Genomic DNA, 16,070 nt, shown 5'->3' with positions numbered 1-16,070 from the left:
ACAGGAGAGGACGACTGTCGACTGGATGATATTTTACTTGACATTTTGTGATATGTGTTCTTTATTTGTCTGCGCGCCGATTTTTATTACTCATATATGGGATATATACATGCCATCAATATTTTGTCCCATACACTTTTTGTTTTTGAATACATGTTATCTAGCCTCTAGTAATATTATGGCCATCGTTGCTGTCGAGCGATATAGAAAGATGTCAGGAAAACGAGACATAACATTGGCCCATCAGGCAAAATTCCTTGGAGGAGGAGTAATTGTTATAAGTCTAGCATTAGCTAGTCCTTCATTTGTCGCAAATGCAAACAGCTCGGATGGGTATTGCCGTTTTAAAGAGAGTACCAAGATAGTTCAATTTGTAGCTTACATAGTTCATGTATGTAATGTTATGTCGTGTAGCATTGTAACATGTGTGTGCTACGGAAAAGTAGCTTTGATATTGAGAAAGAACAGAAAAGAATTATCATCTCTTTCAAACAAATGCAGGGATACAGCGTTTCAAACCAATGAATTAAATTATTATTAACCAATGTAGTGACTGACTATAGGGGTTGTCCATGTAGCTTTCATTGTTTTACTGGTACGCGTGGCATACAAAACAGGAACACGTCTGCCAAAGTAGGAAATGGGAAATGTCCTTGAATCATTATGTTTTCGTTATGAGGACAGCTGGTTATATATTACTTTATTGTGAAGTATTTGTATCGTGCATATAAGGCCTTCATTTCCTTATATGTTTTGTAAAATATAAATCGGTTGTTTTGTATAGTTTGTGTTTTACTTTTATATTCAATACGTTTAATAACATTCTTGCTTGTACTGTCACAATTTTCATATACACAAGCCCAACTTATATTTGTAACGGTAATTTGATGTTCTCTGTACATGCATTCTGTGTTGTATTTTTTCCTTGAGCCGTTAGAATAGTTCATTGTTAAATTTAACTTATGCGTTTGTCATGTGCATATATATATATATGTGTGTATTGTTAAAAAAATTAAGCGTCAAGCTGATATGGAGGACACGAGTAAAACATGCGCTCGAGTCACACATGTTTGATTGGGTAACCAAAGTGGTAAGCGCACACGCTTCTCTTCAAGGCGAACCAGGTTTTATTCCTGGGCGCCTGTAGTTTGGTTGGTGGTCACCACGCCAGACAAAGTTGGTTTACTCCTGGCTCTCCGGTTCCCCCAACAACACAAGACTCATGCGCAATATCGTAGTATAAGTAATATTACTTTCTTCACAATCGTTGAAAATCAATAAAGTTTAAACTAAGCCAAGTTGATAGTTGGTTTATGTAACATTATAAAGGTCTAATGTTCAGAACTTTGTTAAAAGTTAAATACAGTTTATAACAGCATTGTTATTAAATTTTATAGATGAACTGTTTTTATTTACTCATATATTTGAATAAAAATTATGTAAGTATTTATATAATTATTTTTGGTATAAAATTTTAATTTTTGTTGCTTGTTTTCACATTTTTTCAACCACTTCACTTTGACGAATCTTGTCAAATTAAAAGGTTTAAGGTGGACCGTTTAGGACACTTGAGTATATATGAGATCCTTGCCTACAATCTCTGGCCAGTTACCCTAAAACCTAGTTGGCTAGTTTTCCATTAATATTGAACCTTGTGTCTTTAGGATGCCAAGGGAGGTAAGGACGAAAAAGAGGAAAAACATGATAAAACCAAGGGCAAAAAGGACAAGGAAGAGAAACCAGCAGCAAAGAAAGGTAGTTTTCTCCCTTTGTTTGAAATTTACCATTGATTTTTGACTTGCAAATTCCAATGTTCCAGTAAGTTAGATTGATTTTAAAGACATTCTGAGACTTGGTATTTTGGTTTGAATGGCAATAAACTTCATTTTTAGAAGTGTCTGAAAGCAAAATAAATAGTTTTACAAAATTACGAATGGAACCCTTTTAAAACTTATCATAAGTATTAAATCAAATCATATCAATGGCTACCATCTTTAACAATGGAACTTGCATGTTATTGAAAAAATGCACTTGATTTGGTTCAGTAGATCTAGTATATTGTGAGCTATTTTTGCAGTGATTGAATTTTGCATGCATGGTTATTGCAATCATAGTTTCTGTATTGTAAGCATTGAGTTTTAAAAGTTGCTCTGATTTTTTTCTTGTTATTGCATTTAAAAACTTATTTTATCAAAGTTGAACAACATATATTATTTTATTTTGCTACTTTTATTGATATTAAAGCTCCACCAGGTAATAACTAGCTGTTTACTTGCAAATTCTGGAGTGAAAAGCTTTAGTTTTGACTTGTATTGTTTTTTAGTTATTGTTAAATAATTATGTTATTTGAAGCTGTAATTTCAACATGATTTTGAATCTGTTGTTTTGATATTTGGTTGTCTTTATCACATTTTGTTATTGTCAACTTCATTTGCCTCATCATGATCATTACAGTCATCATTATCATCATCATCAATCATCGTCATCATCATCACCACCATCATCATCATCATTGTCTACACCATCATCATCATCATCATCATCATCATTGTCATTGTCTTTGTCATCGCTACCACCACCACCATCATATTCATCAACATCAGCATCAGTATTAAGGACATCATCGATGTTGATGAATAACATTTTTCTTACAATTTTATGGTGAATATTCTAGACATCAATATAATTATTTTTCCGTTTTACTAATGGAATGTTTTTGTTTTCACTAGAAAGCAAAGGAAAAGGTTAATATTATTAATCAAAATAGTATAAAGCTTCCATAGTGATGGTCTTTATATTAATCCACTTAACTATCAAAGTAATCAGCCAGCCTGTGTAGTTCAGGCCATCCCTAAAAAATTGCATTTGTTTACAGTAGCCTCAGTAGAAGGGGAATTTTAGGCTTGTCTGTGTTTTTTATGAAGAAAACAAATTGGGCTGTGATAACATTGATGTCTTTGGTTGCGATGTTGACGTGAAAAACGTTAATCTGGATCATATCTAAAAGCTATAAAAGATATTGAAATGAAACTTGGTACAAATGTTGCTGGAGGCAATATGAAGATCCATAGCAAGGCATATTAACAATCATTGAGTTATGTCCCTTACTTGACTGATGAATGCTGGGAATTCGTTCAACAGCACTATTTTTTATTTTCACGTCACAGCAATTACGTTATATCAAGCAAAACAGCAACTTGATGCAGGAAAACGATTTGTCTTTGTAAAAAATAATTGGGCATTTTTATTTAGTCCCTCGTGCCACTCAAAACAAACAATTTTTTTTGTGGATGGCCTTGCTGAATTCATAGCATCTAGTTTGCATATGTTTCAGAAGTGGCTTTGTAGATTTAAAGATTAAGTTTAATTATATAATAAAATGCTCTTTTGTGATAGATGTGTAAAAGAGCTATTATATGTAGTTATTATTGTTAAAAAACAACAAACAGAAACTTTTTTATTTTGAGGAATATTGTTACAGAAGGAAAATGTGTAAAAATAATTAAATACCCAAAATGTCTTGCAGCCTCTCTATGAGCATTTTTCTGATGTTGTGAGTAACTTGTTGCATGGTTAGAAACAAAAAGTTCATGTGAAGCCAATTATAATGACATAAAATATAAATATACTTTACTTCACTTTAAGAAACACACAATCAAAGTAGGATGCTTTTATTGCTTATACGTTTACACATGCTTATGATAACCAGTCTACTTACACTAAAAATAACTGCAGACTTTGAAAACAAAATTATACTTTCATGCCATCGTTGATATTCTCATTTTCTATGTAATCTCTATCTTGCAACATATATCACTTACATAATTCATTATGCACCAGTCAATTGTAACCACGCCCCCCCCCCCCAGGTCCGGGGAATAGCTGGGACTTTGACTTTTGGTCCAGCCAACCCCGGGTAGAATCCCCGCCCTGCGGGGACGAACTGATGGTTAAACCCCGGCCAAATGCCCCCGCACCCCAGAGACTCTATATAAGGCCCAATCTCCGCTAAATTTGGCGCTATGACATAACCACCGCGGTCCCCCGGCCCTGCGGGGGCACCTGGGAAGTAAAATAACGGCCCTTTTCCCGGCTATCCCCGGTATACCCCCAGACCTGGGTGGGCCGTGGTTACAATTGACTGGTGCATTACTATTTAGGAAAATCTACAATCATGCTCAAAAATCAATAATGCTTATACATGTATCTTCATTCAATAATATACCATCACTGTTAATGCATTCGACTACACTATATTTCAATTGTATTTGATATTCATCACCTTATGCTCTATCAAAACATCATTGTAAGTAATACCATGGACCTATAAAACATGGATTGGCAACTCTCATCTGTGTTAATGCGATAATCTCAAATTCACGCGTGCAGCGGGATTTCATTCCGAGATCTTACCGTGTGGTCATTTTCGAGACGTCCAACATCTGCCGAATATATACATGTAGGAAAACATTAATTAAAATTTACTCAAATGCGCGGTACTTTCATTTGAGTTGATAATAGTCCAATTGAATCTCATTAAAATCACAGTTATTAATTATAATTAAATCTATAACGAACAATGCATTATAAGCAGAGTTGGCGGAAATAACCGAAGATTGCCGTTAATCACCGATCGGAGATTCGGCGGAATTTTCCTATATTTGCCGAGCGCTCGCTAAGGATTGTGGGTAAATGATTATTTGTTATCGTTTCACTTGCAGTTGCAAGTCCATGGTTTATAGGTCCGTGGTAATACTTAGCATTTATTTTTGGTCTGCAATACAATTAAGACAACAGGTTGTCACCATTCATGAGCCTGGCACGGACTTATAAATGTTAAGAAGGCAAAAAATAAATGCTAAATTTTAAGTGTTGAGCACAAAATGCCTCTAAACAAGCAAGCTTCTAAATAACCCACTTAATTAAACTAATTAATGACAAAATTTTAGCAGTTTGGTAACAATATATTATAAAATTTAGAGCAATTAAGAAAAACAACCAAAATGTACTAAAATACTGTTATTTCATGTTGCATTAGCATTTAATCATTTAGGCATAATGTTTGCTAGAAGTACTAGATCACATTAAATAGGGTTAATACCATATGGTTCCAAAATAGCAACATCAAAATATAATGGCTTTGGTACATTCTACAAAAACGGTTTATTCAGGAAAAAGCTGCACTCTCTCAGATTTTTTTAACCTTTTGACATTTTTTATTTTTTGTCTTTGAATAAGCCAAATTTTGCATAGATATCTGATATAACACATCTGATTAAAGATCAGATCGCAGTGTTTAATATTTACATTCAAAAATTGATGTTTCATGGTTAAAAGTCTTTCTTACGCTTACAGAAAATCTTAATTTACGTCAGTTTTCAAAACAATTTAAATCACTGCTCTATTGTGAGATATCTTTAAGCTATAAGAATTGATCAATGCTAAAACAAGCGTATTCTGAGACAAAATTTAAAAATGTTACCAAATCAGTCACTGTAGGAGTGCAGCATTAACACTATAAAATAAAATTATAGTATAAATATTATTTAATGTTGTAAGTATTTATGTAGTCAGCATTGTTTGCTATCGTAGATCATAAATTGTGGGGTTGCACAATGCCAGAGGCCGGGGCAGATCCAGAATTTGACGCTAGAGGGGACGTTACTTAGGGGCGTAACCTTTTGACTTGCGCCCTTCCCACAGAACCGAAATTTATTTGGTTTAAAATGTTGGCAGGCGGGTTCTAGTCTAAAATGGTGATTTTAGTGGAGGCGTGCACTGGATGCCTCCCTCTGGATCCCCTAGTTAACTCCAGACATGTTATGTTTAGGCACCAGTCAATTGTAACCATGGCCCCCCTTGGTCAGGGGAATAGTGGGGATTTTGACTTTTGGTCCAGCCTGAACCCTTGTTAAAATCTCCGCTGTGCGGAGATAAATTGCTGGTAAAATTCCAGCCAAAAGCTCCCGCACCCCTGAGGTGCATCCTAGCTAATTGGCCTATTCCCCAGTATTTTTGGCGCGAAAACAAAACCACCGCAGTCACTTGGCACTGCGGGGCCACCTGGAAGCTAAAAACAAGACCAATTTCCCCTGCTATCCCTGATATACCCCCAGACCTGAGGGGCTGTGATTACAATAGACTTAAGGTGCATTATGTTGTATGACTATTTGTAGTCATTGTTTGGTGTCTTAGATCATTTAAAGGTCAGCCAAGGTCACTCACATAGGTCAGGTAGTCCAAAACATGACCATAGTAAGTTTTGCATGTTAAAAAATACAAGTCTGAATATAGATTATATTTACTGTATATAATGCATGAAATATAGTCACCTTAACCTGATGCATAAACAAATATTGTTTGGTTCTGGTTTCCAAAAGTTTTTTTTGCCCTGACCCGAAAACTTTTTTATTGCCATGAGAAATATTTTATCATTTTTTTAGAAAGAAATAAAAATAAAACATTTATACCAGGGATGCTTAAAGTGATTGTTCTGATGTTCTTAAAAAAATAAAGCATATAATTTTATTTTTTTGGTAACAGAAAAATCTCAAGAAACAATTTTTGCCTGATAAAAAAATGACCTTCCTACTCTACTTTTGGGCTAGAAACCAGAAACAATCATGTTATTTTTATGCCTTATCATATAGTTAGATAAATTTAATGGATTTTGATTTGCTAATGTTTTTTCTAGGATCATATATAAATAATTGGAAATTCATACTCCCTTTTGCTATTTTCTTCAGCAAATAATTTCTTGTTTTGGCAAATGGAAACTGGAGCTTTCAATATGTTTTGGCAAATGGAAACTGGAGCTTTCAATATGTTTTGGCAAATGGAAACTGGAGCTTTCAATATGTTTTGGCAAATGGATATTGGAGCTCTCAATATGTTTTGGCAAATGGATATTGGAGTTCTCAATATGTTTTGGCAAATGGATATTGGAGTTCTCAATATGTTTTGGCAAATGGATATTGGAGTTCTCAATATGTTTTGGCAAATGGATATTGGAGTTCTCAATATGTTTTGGCAAATGGTTATTGGAGTTCTCAATATGTTTTGGCAAATGGATATTGGAGATTTTAATACATTTTGGCAAATAGGTATTGTTTTTTGGCAAAACTCTTTGCAAAATATCTTTCGCAGGTAACCCAACCAATTTTGGCATATGTATTGATATTTCAATTTGGCAATACTTTTTGGCCAACACAATTCAATAGTAGGATTTGCATTATATTTTGACAAATGTAGAGAGCAGATTTACAATATGTATGACAACTTTCAGCTATCCAATGCAATTTGCTAAATAGATATTCCAGTAGTAATGCAGTTCGCCAAAAACGTATTGCTTATAATGTTGCAAAGAAAAAAAGTCGAGGTATTGTCATAGCCTTAGGTCGATTTTGTTTGAGTCCTCATGCATCTAGTTATAATAGTGTAAATACTTTCAAATTGGCCATAACTCTTGTTCAAGATATTCAACTGAAACTTGGTACACTTGTTGCAAGAGACACACATGTAATACGCATGGGGCATAAGTTATGCCCCTTTTATGAATGAAAGAACAGACAGGTATTGTCGTTCAAGATATTCAAATGAAACTTGGTACACATGTTTCAAGAGACAGTTTGCACATGTAAAGCATGGTGCATAAGTTATCCCCATTTTATGACTGATAGAACAGACAGGTGTTGTTGCTTGCTCTGTGGTGCTTTCTTTCCTGTTATGGTTTAAATTAATGCTTCTAGTGACTAGGTAGGCCAAAAAAATGGTTTAGTTAGGATTACATCCATTTCAAAAACAGGGTAGGTACATTAATGTTTCATTTTTTTATGCTTTATGTAAGAATGTTATTATCATCATTTGGAAATGGCATTTAAGTTATTTATTTTTATTCATTTTTCTTTTTTTACCAATGGACTACCAAAACAGTAGAATCGGCGCCTATTTTCATAGGTATATGTAGTGTCAGGTAACTTGAACCAAACTTTTTTTAGGCCTTATAAGGAGGTACAAGACTTGGGATATAATTTTGTTAGCTCCTGGACCTGTTAAAGAACCATCACAGCATGCATTTTGTACCACAATCAGATGGCATATAATCAAACAGTGAACACTTATATATATCCCATCTCTGCTGCAAACAATTTCAGGATCTTTTGCAAAGCCAGGCGAACCTCATATGTGTTAGTATAACTCATGAGCAATTTCATTGGTTTGTAAAATAACCCCTACCCTCATTCTTACATGCAGTTTTGTGGGTCAAACCAAAATGTGCTACAAACAGTTTTTTTATGCCTAAATACATTTATTCTGAAAACTATCATTATTATGTTGCTGTTTATTAACCCTTTCCTTCATTGCGGAGGCCCTTGCCACCTCAGCTGCTTCTAATTGTTAAATACTCCCGTTGTTATATAATTTGAAAGTAAAAAGCGAATCAATGAGGCCAAGGATTGAAGAGTAAAAATGCATATATGAGTCTATGGATAGAGATATCTATGAGGTGATGGATAGAGAAGTGAAAAGGCACATCTATGAGGCTATGAACAGGGGTATCTATGAGGTAATGGATAGAGGAGTGAAAAGGTGTATCTATGAGGCTATGGTTAGAGGAGTAAAAGGCATATCTATGAGGCTTTATGATGGAAAGAGTTGAAAAGGCATATCTATAAGGCTATGGTTAGAGTAGTAAAAGGCGTGTCTGTGAGGCTATGGAAAGAGTGGGAAAAGCATATCTTTGAAGCTATGATTAGAGGAGCAAAAGGTGTATCTATTAGGCTATGGAAAGAGTGTCAAAGGCATATCTATGAGGCTATGAAAAGAGTTTAAAGATATATCTATGAGGCTATGATTAAAGAGTAAAAGGCATATCTATGAAGCTATGGTTAGAGGAGTAAAGGCATATCTATCCAGGGGCTATGATTAGAGGAGTAAAAGGTGTATCTATGCAGTGTCGCGTAATGCCAACGCTCACTTAACTTTCGTGATAGTTCGTTCAGTAACCAACCAACAACTGTTCAAGTGTTCTAAGTCTTTATTGTTCCACGTTCTTTCTAAGTATAATAATCAGTATATAATACAGCATGACATTTAATGTAATCCCACATCCTAACTGCCGTCCATTAAGGACCCAAGGCCGGTCTCCTTGCCGTGCCTAACCTCACTCCAACTCTCTCTACATTAAAACATGCGTTCATATATACTGCTGATTTCGTCTAGTTTGTGACAGGTGTGCATATCTAATTTCTTGTTATATACAAAAAGATGTATTCTACAGTCATGAACTGTCACGCTAATTGGTCTAATAGCCAGCGGCTATCACGAACTGTCAGCATCTAAGTAAATCTACATTTGATCACCATGATGAAGTATTTGCTTTTTTTGTTACAAATAAACTTTGAATTCTACTATTGATTTTAGTTATTACTTTAAAGTGTTTCATACGTAACTTTTATGTTACGTGACACTTTAAAGTGTTTATACTACGTTACGCGACAGCAGCTATGAAAAGAGTGTAAAAGGCGTATACATGAGGCTATGAAAATAGTTTCAAAGCGTATCTATGAGGCTATGAAAAGAGTGTAAAAGGCGTATCTATGTAGCGATGGAAAGAGTGTAAAAGGCTTATCTATGTAGCGATGGAAAGAGTGGAAAAGGCGTATCTATGTGGCTATGGAAAGAGTGGAAAAGGCGTATCTATGTAGCGATGGAAAGAGTGGAAAAGGCGTATCTATGTAGCGATGGAAAGAGTGGAAAAGGTGTATCTATGTAGCGATGGAAAGAGTGGAAAAGGCGTATCTATGTAGCGATGGAAAGAGTGGAAAAGGTGTATCTATGTAGCGATGAAAAGAGTGTAAAAGGCTTATCTATGTGGCTATGGAAAGAGTGTACAAGGCTTATCTATGTGGCGATGGAAAGAGTGGAAAAGGTGTATCTATGTAGTGATGGAAAGAGTGGAAAAGGTGTATCTATGTAGCGATGGAAAGAGTGGAAAAGGCGTATCTATGTAGCGATGGAAAGAGTGTAAAAGGTTTATCTATGTAGCGATGGAAAGAGTGGAAAAAGCGTATCTATGTAGCGATGGAAAGAGTGGAAAAGGCGTATCTATGTAGCGATGGAAAGAGTGGAAAAGGTGTATCTATGTAGCGATGGAAAGAGTGTAAAAGGTGTGTCTATTTAGCGATGGAAAGAGTGTAAAAGGCGTATCTATGTAGCGATGAAAGAGTGTAAAAGGCGTATCTATGTGGCGATGGAAAGAGTGGAAAAGGTGTATCTATGTAGTGATGGAAAGAGTGGAAAAGGTGTATCTATGTAGCGATGGAAAGAGTGTAAAAGGCGTATCTATGTAGCGATGGAAAGAGTGGAAAAGGCGTATCTATGCAGCGATGGAAAGAGTGGAAAAGACTTATCTATGTAGCGATGGAAAGAGTGGAAAAGGTGTATCTATGTAGCGATGGAAAGAGTGGAAAATGTGTATCTATGTAGCGATGGAAAGAGTGTAAAAGGTGTGTCTATTTAGCGATGGAAAGAGTGTAAAAGGCGTATCTATGTAGCGATGAAAGAGTGTAAAAGGCGTATCTATGTAGCGATGGAAAGAGTGGAAAAGCTGTATCTATGTAGCGATGGAAAGAGTGAAAAAGGTTTATCTATGTAGCGATGGAAAGAGTGAAAAAGGCGTATCTATGTAGCGATGGAAAGAGTGGAAAAGGCGTATCTATGCAGCGATGGAAAGAGTGGAAAAGGCTTATCTATGTAGCGATGGAAAGAGTGGAAAAGGCGTATCTATGTAGCGATGGAAAGAGTGTAAAAGGCTTATCTATGTGGCGATGGAAAGAGTGTAAAAGGCGTATACATGAGGCTATGAAAATAGTGTCAAAGCGTAGCTATGAGGCTATGAAAAGAGTGTAAAAGGCGTATCTATGTAGCGATGGAAAGAGTGTAAAAGGTGTATCTATGTAGCGATGGAAAGAGTTGAAAAGGTGTATCTATGTAGTGAGTGAAAGAGTGTAAAAGGCGTATCTATGTAGCGATGGAAAGAGTGGAAAAGGCGTATCTATGTAGCGAGTGAACGAGTGTAAAAGGCGTATCTATGTAGCGATGGAAAGAGTGGAAAAGGCGTATCTATGTAGTGATGGAAAGAGTGGAAAAGGTGTATCTATGTAGCGATGGAAAGAGTGTAAAAGGCGTATCTATGTAGTGATGGAAAGAGTGTAAAAGGCGTATCTATGTAGTGATGGAAAGAGTGTAAAAGGCGTATCTATGTAGTGATGGAAAGAGTGGAAAAGGCGTATCTATGTAGCGATGGAAAGAGTGGAAAATGCGTATCTATGTAGCGATGGAAAGAGTGGAAAAGGTGTATCTATGTAGCGATGGAAAGAGTTGAAAAGGTGTATCTATGTAGCCAGTGAAAGAGTGTAAAAGGCGTATCTATGTAACGATGGAAAGAGTGGAAAAGGTGTATCTATGTAGCGAGTGAAAGAGTGTAAAAGGCGTATCTATGTAGCGATGGAAAGAGTGGAAAAGGCGTATCTATGTAGTGATGGAAAGAGTGGAAAAGGTGTATCTATGTAGCGATGGAAAGAGTGTAAAAGGCTTATCTATGTAGTGATGGAAAGAGTGTAAAAGGCGTATCTATGTAGTGATGGAAAGAGTGTAAAAGGCGTATCTATGTAGTGATGGAAAGAGTGGAAAAGGCGTATCTATGTAGCGATGGAAAGAGTGTAAAAGGCGTATCTATGTAGTGATGGAAAGAGTGGAAAAGGTGTATCTATGTAGCGATGGAAAGAGTGTAAAAGGCGTATCTATGTAGTGATGGAAAGAGTAGAAAAGGCGTATCTATGTAGCGATGTAAAGAGTGGAAAAGGTGTATCTATGTAGCGATGGAAAGAGTTGAAAAGGTGTATCTATGTAGCAAGTGAAAGAGTGTAAAAGGTGTATCTATGTAACGATGGAAAGAGTGGAAAAGGTGTATCTATGTAACGATGGAAAGAGTGTAAAAGGTGTGTCTATTTAGCGATGGAAAGAGTGTAAAAGGCGTATCTATGTAGCGATGAAAGAGTGTAAAAGGCGTATCTATGTGGCGATGAAAAGAGTGTAAAAGGCTTATCTATGTGGCTATGGAAAGAGTGTAAAAGGCTTATCTATGTGGCGATGGAAAGAGTGGAAAAGGTGTATCTATGTAGTGATGGAAAGAGTGGAAAAGGTGTATCTATGTAGCGATGGAAAGAGTGGAAAAGGCGTATCTATGTAGCGAGTGAAAGAGTGTAAAAGGTTTATCTATGTAGCGATGGAAAGAGTGGAAAAGGCGTATTAATGTAGTGATGGAAAGAGTGGAAAAGGTGTATCTATGTAGCGATGGAAAGTGTGTAAAAGGCGTATCATTGTAGTGATGGAAAGAGTGTAAAAGGCGTATCTATGTAGTGATGGAAAGAGTGTAAAAGGCGTATCTATGTAGTGATGGAAAGAGTGGAAAAGGCGTATCTATGTAGCGATGGAAAGAGTGGAAAAGGCGTATCTATGTAGCGATGGAAAGAGTGGAAAAGGTGTATCTATGTAGCGATGGAAAGAGTGGAAAAGGTGTATCTATGTAGTGATGGAAAGAGTGGAAAAGGTGTATCTATGTAGCGATGGAAAGTGTGGAAAGAGTGTACAAGGCGTATCTATGTAGCGATGGAAAGAGTGGAAAAGGTGTATCTATGAGGCAATGGTTAGAGGAGTAAAAGGAAAGGATAAAATAAAACAGAAGTGTCTCAGTGAATGTGTGTTTGACATTCAAGGTAATTTTTATAATGGACATAGTCATTCAAATTTAGAGAAACTTTATAGATACCAATTCCTTTTGATTTGAAAAAAAGTCAAATCTTAATTTCAAAAAAGGCTTGAAAGGTTTCAAGAATTTGTGATCTAACCTTTATGTGTATGGATAATTATATAAAGTGTATTTTTTTTACCATGTAATACATTCTGGTTTAGCACATACAAGCCCCTGAGAGACCACACGGACCCTGATTACAAACCATCAAGTATGCCTTGAAAATGAAACAAGAAATTAATATTCACTGTTTTTATAGCATGGGTAGGCATGATGCAAATAGCAGGAATGTTAACAGGTAGGGAAAACACATGTTTAATATCAAAACAACAAAATGTAATATCCACGCACGCTTTTAAAAAATCCCTTTGACTCCCATAATGCCCCCTGACCTTTGAAAGCCAAGACGTATTTTACTGCAATCCATTTCATTCATATGTCAATGTTTTGGAACTGATATGACATTGCATTCCTTCATCTTTCATGTCTGTCAGAGAGTAAAATGACACCAACTGTTTATACATTAAACATTGTTGTGTTTGCGTCACGTCTATAACCTTGCCCAAATGCTCAATCGCTAAAAAACGAAACTGTTCATCTTACCATTGTTATTGTCTGGGTTTTTTAATCTGTTACCGTATTTTTTTTATATCCATTGAATGTGTTTCCTTTTGTTAAAGACAAAATTCTGTGTGATGTGGTTTCCTTCTGGATCTTATGAAAACAGTGCATGACCCAGTAAAAATATTCTTGGATTACCAGTGGTTTACCATAACATTCCAGTGGTAAACATAAATCATTGGTAATCCAGTGGAATACCACATGATACCAGTGGAATACCAGTGCATTTCAGTGGTAAACATAAATACATTGGTATTCTAGTGAATTACTAACCACGTAATACAAGTGGAATACCACTGCATTTCAGTGGTAAACATGAATACACTGGTATTCCAATGAAATATCACATAATACAAGTGGAATACCACTGCATTTCAGTGGTTAACATGAATACACTGGTATTCCAATGAAATATCACATAATAAAAGTGGAATACCACTGCATTTCAGTGGTAAACATGAATACACTGGTATTCCAATGAAATATCACATAATACAAGTGGAATACCACTGCATTTCAGTGATAAACATGAATACACTGGTATTCCAATGAACTATCACATAATAAAAGTGGAATACCACTGCATTTCAGTGGTAAACATGAATACACTGGTATTCCAATGAAATACTACATAATACCAGTGGAATACCACTGCATTTCAGTAGTAAAACACAATTACACTGGTAATCCAGTGAAAAACCTATGGTAACCAATAATCAAAAGTGGTATATTCCACTGGTCATATTTATACAAGTGGTATACCACTGGATTTCCAGTGAACATAGTGACGATAGAGATTGGAATAAGGCCGATTCGAAGTACACTGAATTTTAGCCAATGGCATACCTTTTTGAAAAAAGGTTCCATCAAAATTGATTTGATGATATTTGTTATGTGTGAATCATAGGTTTTTTATATTTGAGGTTAGATAATGAATTTCTAGGGCATGCATTAAGTTTTCAATGTTAGATGCAAAAGGACTCCACGGAGATAATTGCGGGGAAACTTTGTGACGCCCTAATTAAATATATTTGTATATTTACTTTACCTTTTGTCACGATGAAAACAGTTTAAACAAACCAAAGACTAGCTTAATCGTTAAATGTCCATAGTGATTTTAATTTTAAACAGGGGGTAGTCAATTTGTCTTGAATAGATTTGTGTTGAATAGAATTTGTATATTTTCAATTTCAATCTTTTGAAGATTGGTATTATGATTGGACAAGATGTGACTTCAACAGAATCTGTTCCTGCTAGTTAATTTTAAATCATTATGGACATGAAGCACTGTTAAGATACCCATTAACATTATTTTGTTTCTCCCATTTTCGTATTTCTTTTTCATTCTTTTCATTATTGAACTATAATATTATAAATTAAAATTTTTTTTTTTTCTAAATTTCATAATTATTTTTGTTTGACCAAAAAACATGTTTATATTTTAGTGATTTTGTAATGATATATAACGTAATAATACTCATTCCGTAAGAGCTGAGTTTTTCGCCATACATCTTATCATGCAATTTCATGAAGAAACCATCCATTCTGTGTCTTAAAAATACCCTTGCTAATTGTTGTTTTATTTGCTAATTAGCGTTTGCTAAACTGTTGTTTACGTTAACTCTGGTTGACACCGTTTTACCAATAAAAAGTAATATTTCGTTTCTATGGCACATTTTTTGGAACGGCTGTGGAGTACACTACTCTCATAATCGCATTTAAAAAAACTCATCACATATTATGTATACCACTGACACTTGTTTAGAAGATGAAAAATAAACGCTTAATTTCTTAGTGCTCAGTGCAAAATGCCTATCAAATGCCCCTATACTCAGTCTCAGCGCATGCCCCAGCTCCTGTATAACTCACTCCATGAAATAAATAATGACTCAATGAGAAATTGGCAGTTGTTTACATACTTTATGAAAATTTGGCAGTTGTAATCTGCAAAATGGATTTCTAGCTGTCAGAACTCTTCAAAATGATTAAATATGAATCGGTCCAGTGATCTCGTTGGTAGAGGCATGAGTCTGAACACTGTTTCCTTCTAGGGCAATATTTTGTGGTATTTAACTCTGGAAAAAAGTTTATTTTGGGAAAGACTGCAATAAAATGGAATCTAAAAAAAGAATTAAATGTAGCGGTGCCTGAGAATCAAAATATTATTTTTCCTTGGCCTAAGTGTGCTGTGCTATTCACCAATGGCTTATTGTTTTATTTTTGTCCCGTCGTGTCTCCCGTCGTGTCTAGGCGGTGGAGCAAACGTAGGTGGTAGAAGCTCGGGAGGTAAGTTGTCTTGTTACAAGCATGTAATCAGAGTTTATTATATGTTTTTATGTGCTTTATATTTATCATATATTCATTCTTTTTTATATATATGAGAGGTTTTTTTTATAATTATTGTTTATTTTATACCTGTTGAATTTCCATTTATATTATTCAGGTGTTCTTAAGTTCAGGACTTCAATCCTGAAAACAGGATTAACAGCATTTAACTTCAGAGTATTGTTTAGTTTTAAATCTGTCATTTGCATTAAAAACAGTATAAAGAAATTTTGAAAATTACTTTTGACTTTTGAAACAATTTCACAAGAGATGTATAAGCCTTAACGCTGCTTTGGTCATGAATAACTCT

General features: G+C 35.3%; 1 protein-coding gene across 1 annotated transcript in view; it reads left to right on the top strand.

Annotated features, from left to right (window-relative positions):
- Window positions 1–211: 211 nt before the first annotated feature.
- LOC128246170 (leucine-rich repeat-containing protein 71-like) overlaps window positions 212–16,070 on the top strand; it is a 28,259-nt gene continuing 12,400 nt past the window's right edge. Inside the window, exons 1-4 of the mRNA XM_052964360.1 lie at window positions 212–268; window positions 1,665–1,755; window positions 6,196–6,255; window positions 15,686–15,721. Of these exons, the coding sequence (XP_052820320.1) occupies window positions 212–268; window positions 1,665–1,755; window positions 6,196–6,255; window positions 15,686–15,721 (244 nt within the window). The remainder of the gene's footprint in view (window positions 269–1,664; window positions 1,756–6,195; window positions 6,256–15,685; window positions 15,722–16,070) is intronic.

This window comes from Mya arenaria, chromosome 9, assembly GCF_026914265.1.
Source record: "Mya arenaria isolate MELC-2E11 chromosome 9, ASM2691426v1".
NCBI classification, from domain to species: domain Eukaryota; kingdom Metazoa; phylum Mollusca; class Bivalvia; order Myida; family Myidae; genus Mya; species Mya arenaria.
This window is presented reverse-complemented; position numbering and strand designations above follow the sequence as displayed.